Raw genomic sequence first — 16,522 nt, 5'->3', positions numbered from 1 at the left:
GTGGTTAAGTTCGTATTGGTAGTAGGGGAGAGTATGCACCCATGATCCTAAAAATCTATCCGGCCAATTTACTGAATATATGTTTTCACTTTGACCTCTAAATTAACAGTAAATGATAGCAAACTTTATATTTTATTATAATTTAATGATCATTTACTGACCAAAATATTTAAAATAAATAAGAAATAATAAAAATTAATAAAACTCAATTGGGATCAAGGGTGCATACCAGTATGCTCCCTTGATCCTACATATATGCACCCTTGATCTTATTTTTGTATACTTGATCCAAATCCAAATTTATACCGTAAATGTGTAAAAATTGTTTTTAAGTCATTCAAACAATGTCTATATTAAAAACCATTTAATTTTTTATTAATTTTATTACAACTTTATTCCTCTTATTAGAAGAAAGAAAAGCAAAATCAATGAAAGAAAAAAAATTAATGCAACAAAAATAGAAAAATCAATGATAAAAAATGTTATCTTTTTACTGAGGCTCTATGTTTCCTCAGTTGTTGAAGTAAGAAATTACTTCTTTACAATATCCTTGTGTAAATCTACAAGACAATTCATTAAAATGGTGTGCTTCTAATATATCACTGTCACTGTTATAGCTGTTCAAAATATTATCATTTTTTCTTTTATAATTTTGGACATCAAGTTTTCTCTTTCTTGTCATGAAGATTTTTTTTTTTGCATAAAGCTTCCTGATTTTTTTGTCTTTTTAAACTGACATTTTTTTTTCATTTCCTGAATCTATTTAGTTCATTTGGAACAGGAGTATCAGTGAGTATTAGGGTGCGCTGACACTTATGTCTTTTAGCAGACTTTCTTGATTGAGCCTTTGGAAATGGCTTGATTTTTTCTAGACTTGCTTGATGAGCAATGTTAATAGTAACACTGTTGACTCCCAGGGTCAGTTATTTTTAAAAACTGATAGGCAATAAACTAGAAGGTGAGTCTAATGGCAGACTTGACATTGAATGATTAAAGGCTGGGACATGAAAATTAGCAGAAACTGAATCAACAGCATCTTGAAATGAATTAGCAGTGACTGATTGGCCATCAAAAACTGCATCAACAGCTGCTCGCATTTCATTTTCATTAATTTTACCCCTGGTCGGTCTTTCAGTTTCATGTTAAACTGTAAAAAAAAAAAAAAAAAATCTGTTTAATTTTATTCTATTCATAAGTTGTTGAATTAATTTTTATAAAGATCTTTTTATAAATACAAACAAACATAAACAAAGATTTTATACACACACATAAATTATATATATATATATATATATATATATATATATATATATATATATATATATATGTATGTATGTATGTATGTATGTATGTATGTATGTATGTATGTATGTATGTATGTATGTATGTATGTATGTATGTATGTATGTATGTATGTATGTATATATGTATGTATGTATGTATGTATGTATGTATGTATATATGTATGTATGTATGTATGTATGTATGTATGTATGTATGTATGTATGTATGTATGTACGTACGTATGTATGTATGTATTTATGTATATATGAATACAAAATAATATTATAAGAACAAAAATAAACACAAAATAGCATGAAAATCTTTATCATAACACTTTATCCTAAAAAAAAATTACTAAAATACAATATGACATATTGTACAAAAATGTTCATGTTACTCTATAGTTTTTACATTTTGTTATTTTCTTTTTCTGTGTATGCACCTTTGATCATAGGATCAAAGGTGCATAAACGCATTAGGATCAAGGGTGCTAACCCACTCTATTTTCACAAAAACTTTTTTTTTGTCATATTAGATGGTTTTACAACATAACAAAAACAACCATAGAAGAGGTGAATAATTTAGTTACAAAATGGTATAAACAAAATTACTCAACACAAGCAAATGTTAAAGATATGAGGCTCCTTGTAAAAGCAAAAAAAATACTTTTTGCCGTCAAGATAAACTTTTTTAGAAATAACTTTAACAATGGCCTATTTTCTTACCAAAACACAATAAAATTTGTAGATTCAGTATTTATAACACGATGGCTATCAGCCATTTTTAAATAGTTACATAAGTATAGAGATAACACACCTGTCCGGAGACTCTCAAAACATAAATGTCATGCTCAAAAAATAAAACCAACTGGGTTAGGTAGCCCATACATCCATGTTTCAAAAAATAAAAAAATTGAAATCATCTGCCTACGTCCAAGGAAAAAAAATGACTTTGATTTTTTGTTCCTTGCTTTATCGCCCGGAGAGCCTCAAACCACAAATGACACACTCAAAAATAAGAAATAAATAATAAAACTGATATTACTATTACTGATATGCATAGTCTATACATAGAGGCTTTAAAAATAAAAAATTAAGCCATCAGTCAATGTGTAGGAAATCATTGTTACTTTGAACTTGTCAGTCATTTTGACCTTACTTTTAATGGATAAGATTACTTTAATCACCATTTTTTCTTTGAATTTTAATCATTTCTAAACTTAAAACACTGTCGCAAAATAAAAAAAACTATTAAAAGAGTGTCTATAATTAAACTTTGGCAAATGCTGTTTCAAAATTCTAAATATCATAGGTTTTATTTACTTTGGGTTTTTTTACAAATTACAATTACACACAGGTTAAACAAATAAATATTTAAAAACATTTAATCTCATGAATAATTTGTGTCAGTTTAAATAAATCCATAGTATTTTCTCAGTTGATTTTTTTTGTCACAAACACTTATTCTAAAGTAGCAAGGTTTCAATGTTCATTAAAGATGCAACAGACATATTTCACCTATATGTGCTTGCTATTGTATTCAACCACACATCTTTCAAGCCAATTTCCATGTTGTGCATGTAGTTTTGAATGTTTTTATCTTTGCCACTGAACAGAAAAATTGTGATGAAGAGTTTCTAAAGATTGTTCACTGAAAGGACCAAGGGATTTCTTTCTTCATTCTAATAAAATCATCAATGTGAAAAAATACGATGTGCACTTTTGGGGTCACACTTATAAATCCTAGACTTAAAAAGGATGTCCGAAATTCTTCAATTTTATTTTCATATTCCTTGTCAAGGACTTTTCCAAATCAGGCTCTAACAACAGCACTGAGTTTTTTGAATGATAGCCATGATGAATCTAGGTTCTCAAAGAGCTGATCTATCATTTCAATATTTTTCAGGAGTTTTTGGCATTCATTGCCAGCAAATTGTCCGCCATGATATGGTTGGATTGTGATGTTGAGTCTTTTTGGCCACTTATCTGCTTCTGGCAATGCTTCTTTTAGTGCTTTGAACAAGTGATTTACTATCCCAAGAAGCAGATGAAGTTCCATTGGGGGAATTAGTTCGAAAATGAATTAGCTTGGATCAACTTTTAGAAGCGGTTTATGGACAACATTGTTGAAAGACTTTGCCTACTAATGTCACCACCTTTAGAAAGAAAGTCTGTGTAACAATTTTGAAGGTCAGACAGCGTCCTGAGCGCACCTTTTTCAGCTAAGTTCTTTGCTTCACTTTCATAGTATAAACATGGATGTGAGCTAGAGTGACATTGCAAACCACATAAAATGTTAGCAACTTTCAAGTCGCAAGAGACCACAAAGTCTACATTTCCTGGTTGAACAAGCTCAATAAAGTTTTTGATGTTGCTGTAATTCTCATGTAGATCCTCTGCAACTGCAATTAGAAATTAATTTTTAACTTCACTGTTTTTTAGAGCTCAATAGGTGACAATTTCTTTTGAAGGTGGGCTGCTTGAATCATCTTCATCATTAATTCTTTGAAGACTTACTGTAAGCTTTAGGAAGCCTTGACTCCTTCAATCCCAAGTTTCATGAGATGACCTGCTTAAAGTTGTCTCTTAAGAGAAATTTCTGCTAGAAAGTCAGAGACGTTTTTGCAGTGAACAACTGTGTACTCTGTGTGGCTTTTTTTCGCCTGATGATGCAAGTGTAGTTTTTGTAAAAAAATTTGCAAGTTGCAACCCTGCTTCATGAAAATTTGCTCGATAGTTTGGCTCAAAAAGAGGGGATTTGTAAACCAAATTTAGTGTTGTTGCAAGTTTTTTGACTCCAATATTAGACATGCCTGTAGCTTGCTAATTTTGCACCAGGTCTTGGGCACTTAACTTAAACTTTTCTGCAGTTGTTGATTTTGAACATGATGCTCCTAAAGACAAATTTTAAAAAGCCTTGTTATGAAATGTAATCTTAAGATACAAAATTTAAGATACAAAATTTAAGTTACTGAGGGAAAGTTTTCTGTTGAAATTTCTAAAAGGTTTAAATTCAAAGAAGTAGAGTTGCATTTATGAGGTAAGCCTTTCCCTTGTGGTGACAAACAATCTGAAAATCTTTTCAGGGGATTTGTGGGATTTGAAGTTGTAGAATTACAGTTGGAACCTCTTGTCACAGTCTTGACATTGATAGTTTGATAATTGTAAAGAGAAGGCAGCTTGACAGATACTCCTCTTTCAACCCTTCTAAGTTGATTTCTACAAGTACCACACATTCCAGTTGGAACTCTAGAGTCCAAAAAATCAATGTCTGTTGCAAAAATATTTTTGAATCTCTCAAAGGCTAGACCAGAAATTGGTGAATTGCACTTTTTCATACATAAACACACACTGTTTTTCTACACTTTGTGAGACTTGGCACTATTTGGCATTTTGAAAGAGTCCAAATAAAGTTAAAATTGCAAAAAGTACTTGTTTTTGCTTTCATTTGATATTTTATTGTCAGCAACTAATAAAAAAATTTATGTTTTTACAGCTTCTTTATTTCACTATTAAATGACATAATTATGTAACACTGTAACATTAAGTACTAAGCAATAAAATGGACCTAGCTATTCAAAAAATATAGGCTGAAAAAAACGTTTAAAACACTTGACTTTTAAGAGAAAGCGAATTAGCAGGTAAAGATATCTCTAGGGTTGTGCAAATTAAAATGGATTTACAATAAAAGTAATCTAGTTTCATTTTGTTTATTATATATAGTTATTTTTTATCAATTTTTATTTTTTCTAGTGATTATCTATCAAATTTTATAGGTATTCATAAATAATTATCATCTTTTATTCCTTATGCCAATAGGAAAGGAGCCAATAACATGAGAAAAGTCAAAGTCATTTTTTTTTTCCTTGGACGTAGGCAGATGATTTCAATTTTTTTATTTTTTGAAACATGGATGTATGGGCTACCAAACCCAATTGGTTTTATTTTTTGAGCATGACTTTTATGTTTTAAGGCTCTCCGGACAGGTGTGATAACGCTGTAGGATCAAAGGTGCATACGGATCAAGGGTGCAAGTTCTCCCCAATGGATATTTCCTTAATTGGAATCTCAAAAGGAATTTCAAAAATTTCAAAAATTCCATTTGAAAAAGACCAAAGGTTCTCAAAGGAATATCTATTAAATATCTTTATAAGAGGAATTTAAAAAAAAAAAAAAAATACTACAGCAAAAATGAAACAAGGTTATACAAGCACTTTATCAATTTCTAACAGTGAATTTAATAGTTTCAGAGATTAAAAAAAAAGGTGGTCTCATCATTTTGATCTCTATTGAAAAGTATTACGTTGCATGATTTTGATTTTTCATCTGATTTTTTTTTTTTTAATTTACAAAGGTTTGCAACCATTTTTTTTTTTAAAACGTTTTTTAAACAGTTATAATATAAACAGTCAAACTTCGTAAGAAGACCAAAAGGAACCTCTCAGGAGAAATACGAACTTCTCATTTAACGAGTTTTCTTGTTAAAAAATGAGTTCGTACTTTATTTAACGAGTATTAAGAGGTTTTTAAGACGTTAATCTCAGTCTTAAGCTATAGTTGCTCTCAAAAGCTGTAGTTGGATTTATAGCTCTCAAAATAGGACTTTGCTAGGAAATGACGTGACCAACTTCTTCCGTATCGTTGGAATGACGTTGAAGCAATGTCCAAAAGTTGTTGATGTTATTTTTATACATAGTTGTTGATGTTATTTTTGTACATAAATGTACAAAAATGACATCAAAAACTCTCCAGAAGTCAGGCCAAGACTTTAAAAAAAGACAGATTCGTTATCGACTTAACAGCGACGTGAACTTAAAAGTTTTGTATAAGTAGTATATCTTAAGCAAAACGAAATAAAGTTGTGAAAAGATTTTGAATTTTAATAACAGCTTGCGGTAACGAAACTGTTACGTGTGTCGCTTATTTGCAAAAAACAGTTGAATCAAGTTCTTTTAATATTCGGCAAATCAAGAAAAATACTTTGCAAATACTTTGCTTTTACACATTATACAACGTCCTCTTTGTATTATTTGTTCTTTATCATCAGACTGCTGCTTTGAGAAAAATGCACCTAAAATTTGAGAGGACTTAAGTTTACCCCTGAATGACGTTTAAACTAATTTTATGTTTAAAAAATGTTTAAGGTGGCACACAACTGAAAACAAGTTTTTTTTAAATAATCAAAGTTATGATTTTCTTTTTTTGATAAGAATTAAATTTATATGAAAATAAAATAAAAAAAAGCGACATTTTTTTTTTTTTTAATTTTACTTTCCTTAATGGCCAAAAATGTGTTGTAAAACACGTGTTTTTAGTAAATCTTCAAAACCTAATAACTTGATTTTGCCTCAACAACTCAATCTAAAACTTTGAACATAGTTTCCTAGCCATATTTCACCCTGATTAAAACTATTTTCCAAAATATTGTATTTTTAACAAAATCACCTAATATAAACTGAAACATGAATAAATCCAGCACTTTAAACGTCAGTATTTCACTCTCTATAGATTTTCATTAAAATTCTGAGGTTAAAGTATTGTCTTATAATAAACAAATTCTGAAAATTTTATTATGTAATAGAGTTTCGTTCATGAGAAAATATGTTTCAAAGTTTAAAAAAATACATATTGCCAAAAAAGCAAAAATAAGAAAAAAATATATAATAAGAGCATAATAATTATCAAAATCCACCAGGGGGATGTAACTGCCACTTGTTTCTTTTATTTGCTGATTATCTATAAATCCTTTTTTAACTGCTCTTAGTTTTTTCTCTGAATTTTACTTTTATCAATTAACTTTGTCATCATACGTCGAGTTTTGGTTTTGTCAATTTTTTGTCAACACCATTTTTTTTTTTTTTTCTTCTTGATTTTGTTCTTTCAATTTTATTTCCTCGTTTATTCATTTAAAAACAATTTTATTTCCTCGTTTATTCATTTAAAAACAATTTTATTTCCTCGTTTATTCATTTAAAAACAATTTTATTTCCTCGTTTATTCATTTAAAAACAATTTTATTTCCTCGTTTATTCATTTAAAAACAATTTTATTTCCTCGTTTATTCATTTAAAAACAATTTTATTTCCTCGTTTATTCATTTAAAAACAATTTTATTCCAATTAAGTTGAAATCACTTTTAAAATGATTTGGTACAAAATGAGAGAAAAGTTACAGTAGAAGAGACTAACATCAACAGACCAAAAAAACACTCGTATTTTTATATTAAGTTTTGAATTATTATTTTTAAAACGGAAAACCAACCAGAGTCTGCATATAACACATTAAAATCATGGATTGTGATTTTATTTCCCTGTTTTGAATTCATAAAAACTCAAATGTTGGATGGTTGCTTAGGCATTGTTAGGGAATTTATTTTTAACTGTAATCTACCAAAATGTTATTAAACCAACTTTTACATCATTTTTAAGATTAATTGTTTTTGTGTATGTTGAAGGAATGATTGTAGAATCAAAATACCAAAAAAATCAAATAATTGATTTTTTTCAAAAAACTTACTTATTTTCAGTTGTATGCAACCTTAAGGGCATTTGAGTGTAAACGCTAAAATGTTTTTTAAACAGCTTTAATGTAAAAATAAAATGAATAGGAAAAGTTTGTAGCATAAACATTTTTATTACAAAAATTTATAACATAAAGAGTAAAGGGAAAAATTGCTAATAAATAATTTTTTTGCGAAAATTGTAATTAAATTAGAGATTGAAAAGAGAATCATTAAGTAATAAAACAAATTGCCATCAAATATGAGAATAAAAAAAATTTATATTTATGATTTTTATTAAAATAATGTTTTGTAATATGTGAGTAAAAAAGTTGAGTGCAGAACACCAGCCACATTGATTTGCTATAAACGTCCAGTCTCTTTCAAGCATGTGAAATTACTGATGTGTACGGCATCAGTAATTTTTAATTGAGAGATTTTACATTTGTCAGACCTATTTTCCCTCTTTGTGCTGCAAAAAAAAAAGTTAAATTCCTCCAAAAAAATGTAAGGCTATTAGTGTTTCTTTACGCTCCTTTTAATGACAAAATTGTTCGTATAGCTCGTATAGAGGTCTTATAAACTGTTCAGACTGTTATTGACAAAGTACTTCCTTTTTAAAATATTGTGGAAGTACTGTAAGTCTATACCTTTTATATAATCTCTGATACCATCTCTGACTTCATCAGCAGTAATGATAGTATTACTTCATCAGTATAAAATGATAAATTTGAAAACATTAAGATTATGAACACGTGACTGTGTTCAAACGGTGGTTAATTTTTTTTCAACCATTTTTTTTTTTTTTTTTTGCATAACCTCATATACATGTTCAAAACTCAATATGTAACTATTTTGCAATTTTGCTCGTTAGATTTTTTCAATCGTCATTTTTGCATATTCTTAAACTCATCCAGCTGTAATTATTTTATAACATTGCTCATTGAATCTAGTGAGCAATATTATAAAAGAGATTAACATATACATATAAACTTTAGTTTTCCACTTTAATTATGTCAAAAAAAATTTTATTATCTATCGATTAGTTAAATGAATCTGGATAACAAACTCATTTTACTAATGACTCTGTTTTGGTTTTCTTAATACCTTTTCAAGATTTTCTTTTACTAATTTATCAACTTGATCAGTTTTAACAAACTTTTCAAAGTTTTCTTGACGAGCTCGGTATTTAAGCCTAGTTTTAATTTACTCTAAAATGTTGGTTTAAAGAAAAAAAGATTAAAAATTTAAAACATAAAGTTCATGCTACATGAAACACGAAATTCATGCTACATGAAACATAAAACTCATGTTACATGAAATATAAAATTTACGTTACATGAAACATAAAACTTATGTCAGATGAGACAAAGTTATCATTTAGTACTTTTAACACTGTCATTAATAGTGCTCAACATTGCCTCTGCTAACGTTTTTATTTTTTTATATTTTTCACCCTTCTTAATAATCTTTTTGTAGTTTTCTCGCAAAATCGATGGCATGACAACAATAATCTGTTCACAACAGAATTACACTTTTTATTAATAAACTCACCTATAATGCATAGAAATCATAATCCAAAAGCTTTAGCTTCAGTAGCTTCTGATGGTGCCGTAACAATAGTGGATAATAGTCTACCACCAGTAATACCTAATCCCAAAGATATACTCTAAGTTTTGTATCAATATTGCTAATTCTGTTTTATATTCTAGTAAACGTTAAATTTCATTTATCCTTTGTAATCCATATTCAGAACCAGCAACATGATCATCAATGTCTAATTGAGGAGCAGTTGGAAGTATCGGATAAGTTTTTGTCTCTTCCTTAATTTCCATTTTTATAAACGAAAGAAAATATTTTTTCTCAGAGCTTTATCTTTTTCAATGACTACATTAGTAATTAGATTTGAATTTCCATGACTACATTACTAAATAGATTTGTCTTAATAGTAATAATAATACCATCAATACTTTCAAGTGAAATCTCAATTTATAAAGATACTCTATGTTTTAAAGTGTTTTTTAAAGAAATTATCATCATTCCTTTTGACATGGATACACCAAAACATAAAGGCAAGACTTTAGTTTCTCAAGCAGGTAATGTATATCTTCTTGTTTGGTCCTAGTAGTAAACCATTTCTAGCTTTTTTTACCTTTTACAAACAATCCATCACCCATATCTACTCCAAGACCAGGACCAGATTCAGTATATGGAGTGTAGAAACTATGTAAATAAGGAGTGTGTGAGCATGTTTTATAATTTGGAGTGCTCTTTCTTTTGGCGGGCTTTTTAATTTGGGGTTCGAAGTTTAACAATGGCGTAACGTTGTAGTTATTTTTTTTTATTCTAAGAAATATATTAAGGTTTACACTTGTTTATTATTGATATAATTAACATTTATTAAAGTCCATAAATGTGGATTTCAAATGGTGACCTCGACGTGATATAAAAATAAATTGATATTGGTTTACTGCTGAATTATCTGTGTATTAAGTAAAAGTGAAGTCAATACACAAAAAGATATATAGTTGATTGAAAATCGTTTTAAAATGAGTGTAAATTTAAATAAAAAGAAAAGAATTAGAAGCGGGCATCGACAATATGTTGCTAGAATAGGAGAAGAGCTTGAATACATTAAGGACAACGCAGAAAGGTTGAAATCATGTTTGGAAAAATTAAGTCTAAAGTTAAACCTTATACAAACATTGGATAACGATATTTTAGCCATGATAGATGATGAAGAAGCCATTGATATTGAAATTAACGAAAGCTCACATTTTCTTGATGAAATTCAGTTATTAATCATTCGAGCTCAAAATTTTTTAAAGACAGTAAGTAAAGGAGAAATTTCATCCAAGTCAATAGTCAGTTTGTGTAACAGTAATATAAATTTACCTAAAATTGCACTGGAAGAATTTGATGGGAACATTTTAAATTAGAGAGAATTTTGGGAAAAGTTTAAAACAACTATGGGTGAAAATAACACTCTAAGTGACATAGAGAAATTTACTTATTTAAAAACATTGCAAAGGAAGTGCCCATGATTTAATTTATGGATTAACATTAACATCAAATAATTATGAAAAAGCTATAACCATGTTGACTCAACGGTATGGGAATACTCAAGTATTAATTTCAACTAATATGGACAACTTACTTAAATTACCAAAGGTTAGATCAATTGATGACTTGGTTAAACTTCGTATGGTCTATGATAAACTTGAAACTAGTGTTAGAAACTTAAATGATTTTGGAGTGGAAAAAGCTACATATGGATCAATGCAAATAAATATTTTATTTGATCGCATTCCAACAGAATTAAAAATTATTATCTCAAGAAAATTCAAACACGAAAATTGGAACTTAAATGAACTTATTGAAATTTTTAATGAAGAACTTTGTGCTCGTGAGCGTTGTTCAGCAGTTGGTAGGACATCAGATATTGATGATGTAGATTTTCAAAATGAATTCACTGCTCAAACACTACAAAAAAAACTTTGGTTTGCTACTTTTGTAATAAGAATCATTTTTCTAATAAATGTTTAAATGTGACTGATAGAGATAGTAGGAAAAATATACTAAGAAAACAAGGGCATTGTTTCATTTGCATGGAAAAAGGGCATATTTCCAAAAGTTGTAAAGTGTTGTATAAGTGTGTGAAATGTAATGGAAACCATAATGTAAGCATATGTAATACCTCCAGTAAACGAAAAAGACAATATTTTAATGATTCCCAGTCAAAGGAAACTATTACAAATCATGTAAATTGTTTAAAACAAACGATATTGCTACAAACAGCAACTGCTTTAACTAAAAATACTAATGATAAAAAGAGGAAAATTCAAGATCATTATTTGATTGTTGTAGTCAGCGAACATATTGTACCGAAACACTAAGAAAAAAACTAAATCTTAAAGTATTACGACAAGAAACAGTTTTAATGAAACAATTTGCTTTAGATGAAGGAATTCTGAGAACATAAAATGTAGTACACATTTGTGTGCGTGGAAAAACCAAACCTGTCAATATATATATCGAAGCTCTTTGCTTACCTTTCCTGTGTTCCCCGTTGCAAAATCAAGATTTGAAATTGACATTAAAAACCTATCCTTATTTTAAAAATTTACAATTAGCAGATAATGATTTAGTGGGGAACAATCTCGAAATTGACATTTTAATTGGAATGGATAATTATTATAAATTTATGACAGGGCGTATTATCAGGAAAACCTTTGATGGACCAGTAGCCTTAGAAAGTAATTTGGGGTGGGTAATTTGTGGCCCAACAAACATGACCGTTAAAAGAAGTTATACAGCTTCAAATTATTATTCAACACATGTCATACATATTAATACCTTACAGGTTGACAATGATAGTTTAAAATCTAATCTAATGAAATTCTGGGAAATTGAAGTTTTAGGAGTAGAAGAAAATGTAGTTTATTATAATTTTCAAAATAAAGTGTACCATGATGGAAAAAGATATGTAGTTGCCTTACCATTTAAACCATTTCATGACACTTCCTGATAACTATTCAAATAGTGAAAAAAGGCTTGAATCATTAAAGCGGCTCTGGCTTGCCAGGTAGAATTCATTATATGCTTCATACAGCTGTCATTCGTTTGGATAAAGATACAACGAAAGTGAGAATAGTGTTTGATGCATCGTCAAAAAATGATAAACATCCATCACCAAATGACTGTCTGTATTCCGGTCCCTGTTTGTTGACCTTGTTATTTGATATATTAGTTCGATTCAGACTTCACAAGACATAATATCAGACATCAAACAAGCATTTCTGAATATTGGTAGTAGTCCTTCTGACCAAGATTATTTGCGCTTCATTTGGTTTGATGATGTATTCTCACAAAATCCAGAAAAAATAATATTTCGCTTTAAATGTGTTGTTTTTGGATTAACATGCAGTCCATTTCTACTAAATGCAACAATATGAGAATATTTAAAAAACTATGTTAAGGAATTTGAAAATTTTGTTTCACAAATTCTTTGTAATCTATATGTGGATGATACTACAACTGGATTTGATAATGTTGCTGATGCCTTTGAATTTTTTCAAAGAGCCCATAAGCTGATGAAAGAAGTTGGATTCAAATTAGCAAAGTGGGCATCTCAACTCAACTCAAAAGAATTAATAAACTTAATAAAGTCTCAGGTTGATATACCTAACACTGAAAGGAAAGTTTTAGGACTCAGTTGGGACACCAAGTTGGATGAACTTGTTTTTTGTTTTGATGAATTAGTGGATGAGGCACTTAAATTGCCACGAACTAAACGTTCCTTATTAAGTATCAGTTCAAAAATATATGATCCTCTTGGACTGTTGATTCCAATTACTATTCAATCAAAAATGATGTTCCAGAGAATATGTACAGAAAAGATGACAGAGTGACACAGTGGTATAAATGGTTATACGGACTTAAAGAACTTAGTAGTTTACACATACCAAGATGTTTATTTATTGACATAGCTAAACAAGTAAAGTCTGTTCATATTCATGGCTTTTGTGACAGTTCAACACAAGCATACACAGCATTGTGTTATTTACGAATTGAAGCTTATGATGTGGTTGTTGTAAACTTACAGCAAAAGCGAAGGTTGCTCTGTTAAAAAAGCAAACGGTTCCAAGACTTGAACTCTTGGGTTGTCTAATGTTGAGCAAGTTAGTAAATTCTGTAAAAAATGCAATTAATAGTGTACTTCATATTGAAAGGATTTACTATTGGACTGATTCAAAAATTTGTTTATGTTGGATTCATGGAGTAAATAAGGAATGGAAATGTTGGGTTGAAAACCGTGTTAATTTAATACGAAGTTTATCTACAATTAATGATTGGCATTTTGTTTCTGGAACCAACAACCCTGCTGATATTCCAACTAGAGAAAATGATTTAAATGTAGTTCTCAAAAGTAAGAGTTACTGGAATAGACCCGAGTTTTTAAGGCTTGACCCTACTCATTGGACTGCAGAAAACAATTGTAAGATGAATTAACAAAATCGTCTATCAATTCCGAGATGAAAAAAACAAAAAAGTAATTTAAATGGAATTGCTGATTTGGAAAATGTTTGATCAATCCAGTATTGATTGTACTGTTTTTAGTATGCTGGAAAATGCCACGGTGGTGGAGGGAGTTTTAATAATTGTGAACTTACATGAGGTAATAAAAATAGATAACTTCAGCTCAATGAACAAACTTTTATTAGTAACATCATATGTGGTGCGAATCATAAATAATTTGTTATATCGAATAAAAAGAAGAAAAAAGAAAGCTATAGGTTATATTAGTACTGAAGAAGTAACGCATGCTGAAATTATGTGGGTTAGAACAGAACAATTGTTAGCAAAAAAAGCTTAATGAGTTTCCTGATATTTATCAATCTTTAAATTTAAAATATGATAGTGATGGTGTTTTACGATTACATGGACGTTTACCTAATGCAATTGTGGAAATTGATATTAAACATCCTATTTATCTCCGGACTGATTCTACGTTCACAAAATTGCTAATATTACAAGCACATGAAAAAACAGGCCATGCTGGAATAAACAGCACCTTGAATGAAATACGATCAAGGTATTGGTTTTTACGTGATAAACTTAAAAATTGGAAATTTATTTTGCCGCTTTCCCCATGGTGGGGAGGGTTTTACAAGAGGTTAATACATATAATTAATGGAACATTAAGAAAAACGTTGGGGAAAGCCCAAATGACCTTTGATCAACTAAACACAGAATTAGCTGAAGTAGAAATGATTGTAAATAGCCGACCTTTGTGTTACGTGTCTAATGAACACGACGTGGAACTGTTGACCCCTTCTCATTTGACTGTGGGGAGAAGACTTCTTAGTCAAGCAGGGTCGGTTGATACAGAGGATCCTGACCAGATTGAAATTAATGCGTTGGAACGTTTTGAACATCTGAAGACTTCAATTGAATATTTTAAAACAAGATTTTACAAAGAATACTTAAATGAACTACGGGAACACCACGTTTATAATCGTCGGAAATACGATGTTATAAATAACATTCAAATAAATGATATGGTGTTGATTAAAGACGACAATAAATTGCCTCGAAGCTGTTGGAAAAAGGGTGTAGTGATCGATAAAATAACTGGAGGCGATGGGAAGGTTCGGGGGGCTGTACTACGCGTAATTGGAAAGAATGGGATTGCTGTAAAGTTGAAACGTGACTTAAAGCGCTTGGTTCCTTTGGAACTTCAATCGAGCTGTGGACCTCCAATCGATCTACCGGAGAAACGGGTGTCGGCGAAAACTGCAGAGTTAAAGATGAAGCTGACCAACCAGTGATTAGAGATAGTGATCTCTAAGGTGGGGAGTGTAGAAACTATGTAAATAAGACTGGGACTTAATGAGAATGGAGGAGCGTGTGAGCACGTTTTATAATTTGGAGTGCTCTTTCTTTTGGCGGGCTTTTTAATTTGGGGTTCGAAGTTTAATAATGGCGTAACGTTGTAGTTGTTTTTTTTTTATTCTAAGAAATATATTAAGGTTTACACTTGTTCATTATTGATATAATTAACATTTATTAAAGTCCATAAATGTGGATTTCAAATGGAGATAGATATAAACCTTTTCCATCAATTTCAACCTAAAAAACACTTCTTTTTTAAGATGGAATCCTTATCCAGGTACCTCTTTATTTTTACAAATTAGTCCGCTTCCAATAAGCTTTTGAGTACCAGCTCTAGCAAAACCAGATAGAGTACTAATGTCGAGTCCTGACAAGACAGTTCTTGCAATTGTTAGTAAAAGAGAAGATATAAGTCCAGCTAGCAAACCTAAAAATCCACCTCCAGTCTTAGAATTATAAGCTACTTGACTTTTTGCTCGTTTTATTAGTAACTCCTTTACTATTCTCAAATGCTTTTGCAACCTTTTTATTTTTGAGTCTGTAAAGGCAATTGCATCTTTTTTCTCATCTGGATTGTTATTTTCTTCATAATTTAAACGAAGACCAATAGTTCCATTTGATGTGAGTATCTTTTTCTTTTGCCCTTCAGTTATTCTAAGATTTACATTTGCATACCTATTGCCATTTATAGACTTGATAATTGTATTGATATACAGTATTGGACAAAACATTTGCAACCAAATAATGCTAATTTAGTTTCTTTATATAAAAGTGCTGCATTCTTTCAATTTAGAGAAATAACTATGTAACTGTTTAGAGACAAAGTTCTTCAAGTTTTATTCATCACAAAGTTCATTATTTGTACACGAAAATTAATAAATTAATCAAAAGTATTAAAAAAAGTTGATTTCCTTCTGGACAATACAAGTGCAACTCGACAAAATGTTGACCAAGCTGTATTTCGCTATCAATATTTCGTGGCGAATCCTTTGTTGTCGATCACAGCCTTGCATGTTCGAGACATAGATTCGATCAGGTGATCAATGAAACTTTGTGGAATCGCTGCCCAGGTCTTTTGGATTTGTTCAAACAGTTGATCCTTATTACGAACACCTTCACGATTAATTCTGCGGTTGACGATCTCCCACAGGTTCTCGATAGGGTTGAGATCCGCAGATTGAGGCGGCCAATCCATCACCGATAGGTGGTTGTCTTGAAACCACTGCTTGACTACTTTTGCAGTGTGTTTCGGATTGTTGTCTTGCTGAAAAACCCATTTTATTGGCATATTCCATTCAGCATGAGGTAACATAACATCTTTCAGGATATTTTTATACATGAAACG

General features: G+C 30.0%; 1 protein-coding gene and 1 pseudogene across 1 annotated transcript; both read left to right on the top strand.

The window, feature by feature from the left end:
- The first annotated feature begins 10,331 nt into the window (after positions 1–10,331).
- LOC149894684 (uncharacterized) lies at positions 10,332–11,614 on the top strand (annotated as a pseudogene).
- A 767-nt stretch (positions 11,615–12,381) lies between these two features.
- LOC149894683 (uncharacterized) lies at positions 12,382–15,113 on the top strand. The gene is made up of 7 exons (XM_090078917.1): positions 12,382–12,426; positions 12,543–12,641; positions 12,762–13,089; positions 13,164–13,398; positions 13,497–13,780; positions 13,974–14,118; positions 14,204–15,113. The coding sequence occupies exons 1-7, from the start codon at positions 12,382–12,384 to the stop codon at positions 15,111–15,113; spliced, it is 2,046 nt and encodes a 681-aa protein (XP_089935043.1).
- The last annotated feature ends 1,409 nt before the right edge of the window (positions 15,114–16,522 follow it).

The sequence above is a fragment of the Hydra viridissima genome, unplaced genomic scaffold, assembly GCF_058129835.1.
Source record: "Hydra viridissima isolate aposymbiotic clone 2 unplaced genomic scaffold, HvirCarnegie_v1 scaffold_1, whole genome shotgun sequence".
NCBI classification, from domain to species: Eukaryota; Metazoa; Cnidaria; class Hydrozoa; order Anthoathecata; family Hydridae; genus Hydra; species Hydra viridissima.
The sequence above is the reverse complement of the archived record's forward strand: the minus strand, read 5'-3'. Positions and strand labels throughout refer to the sequence as shown.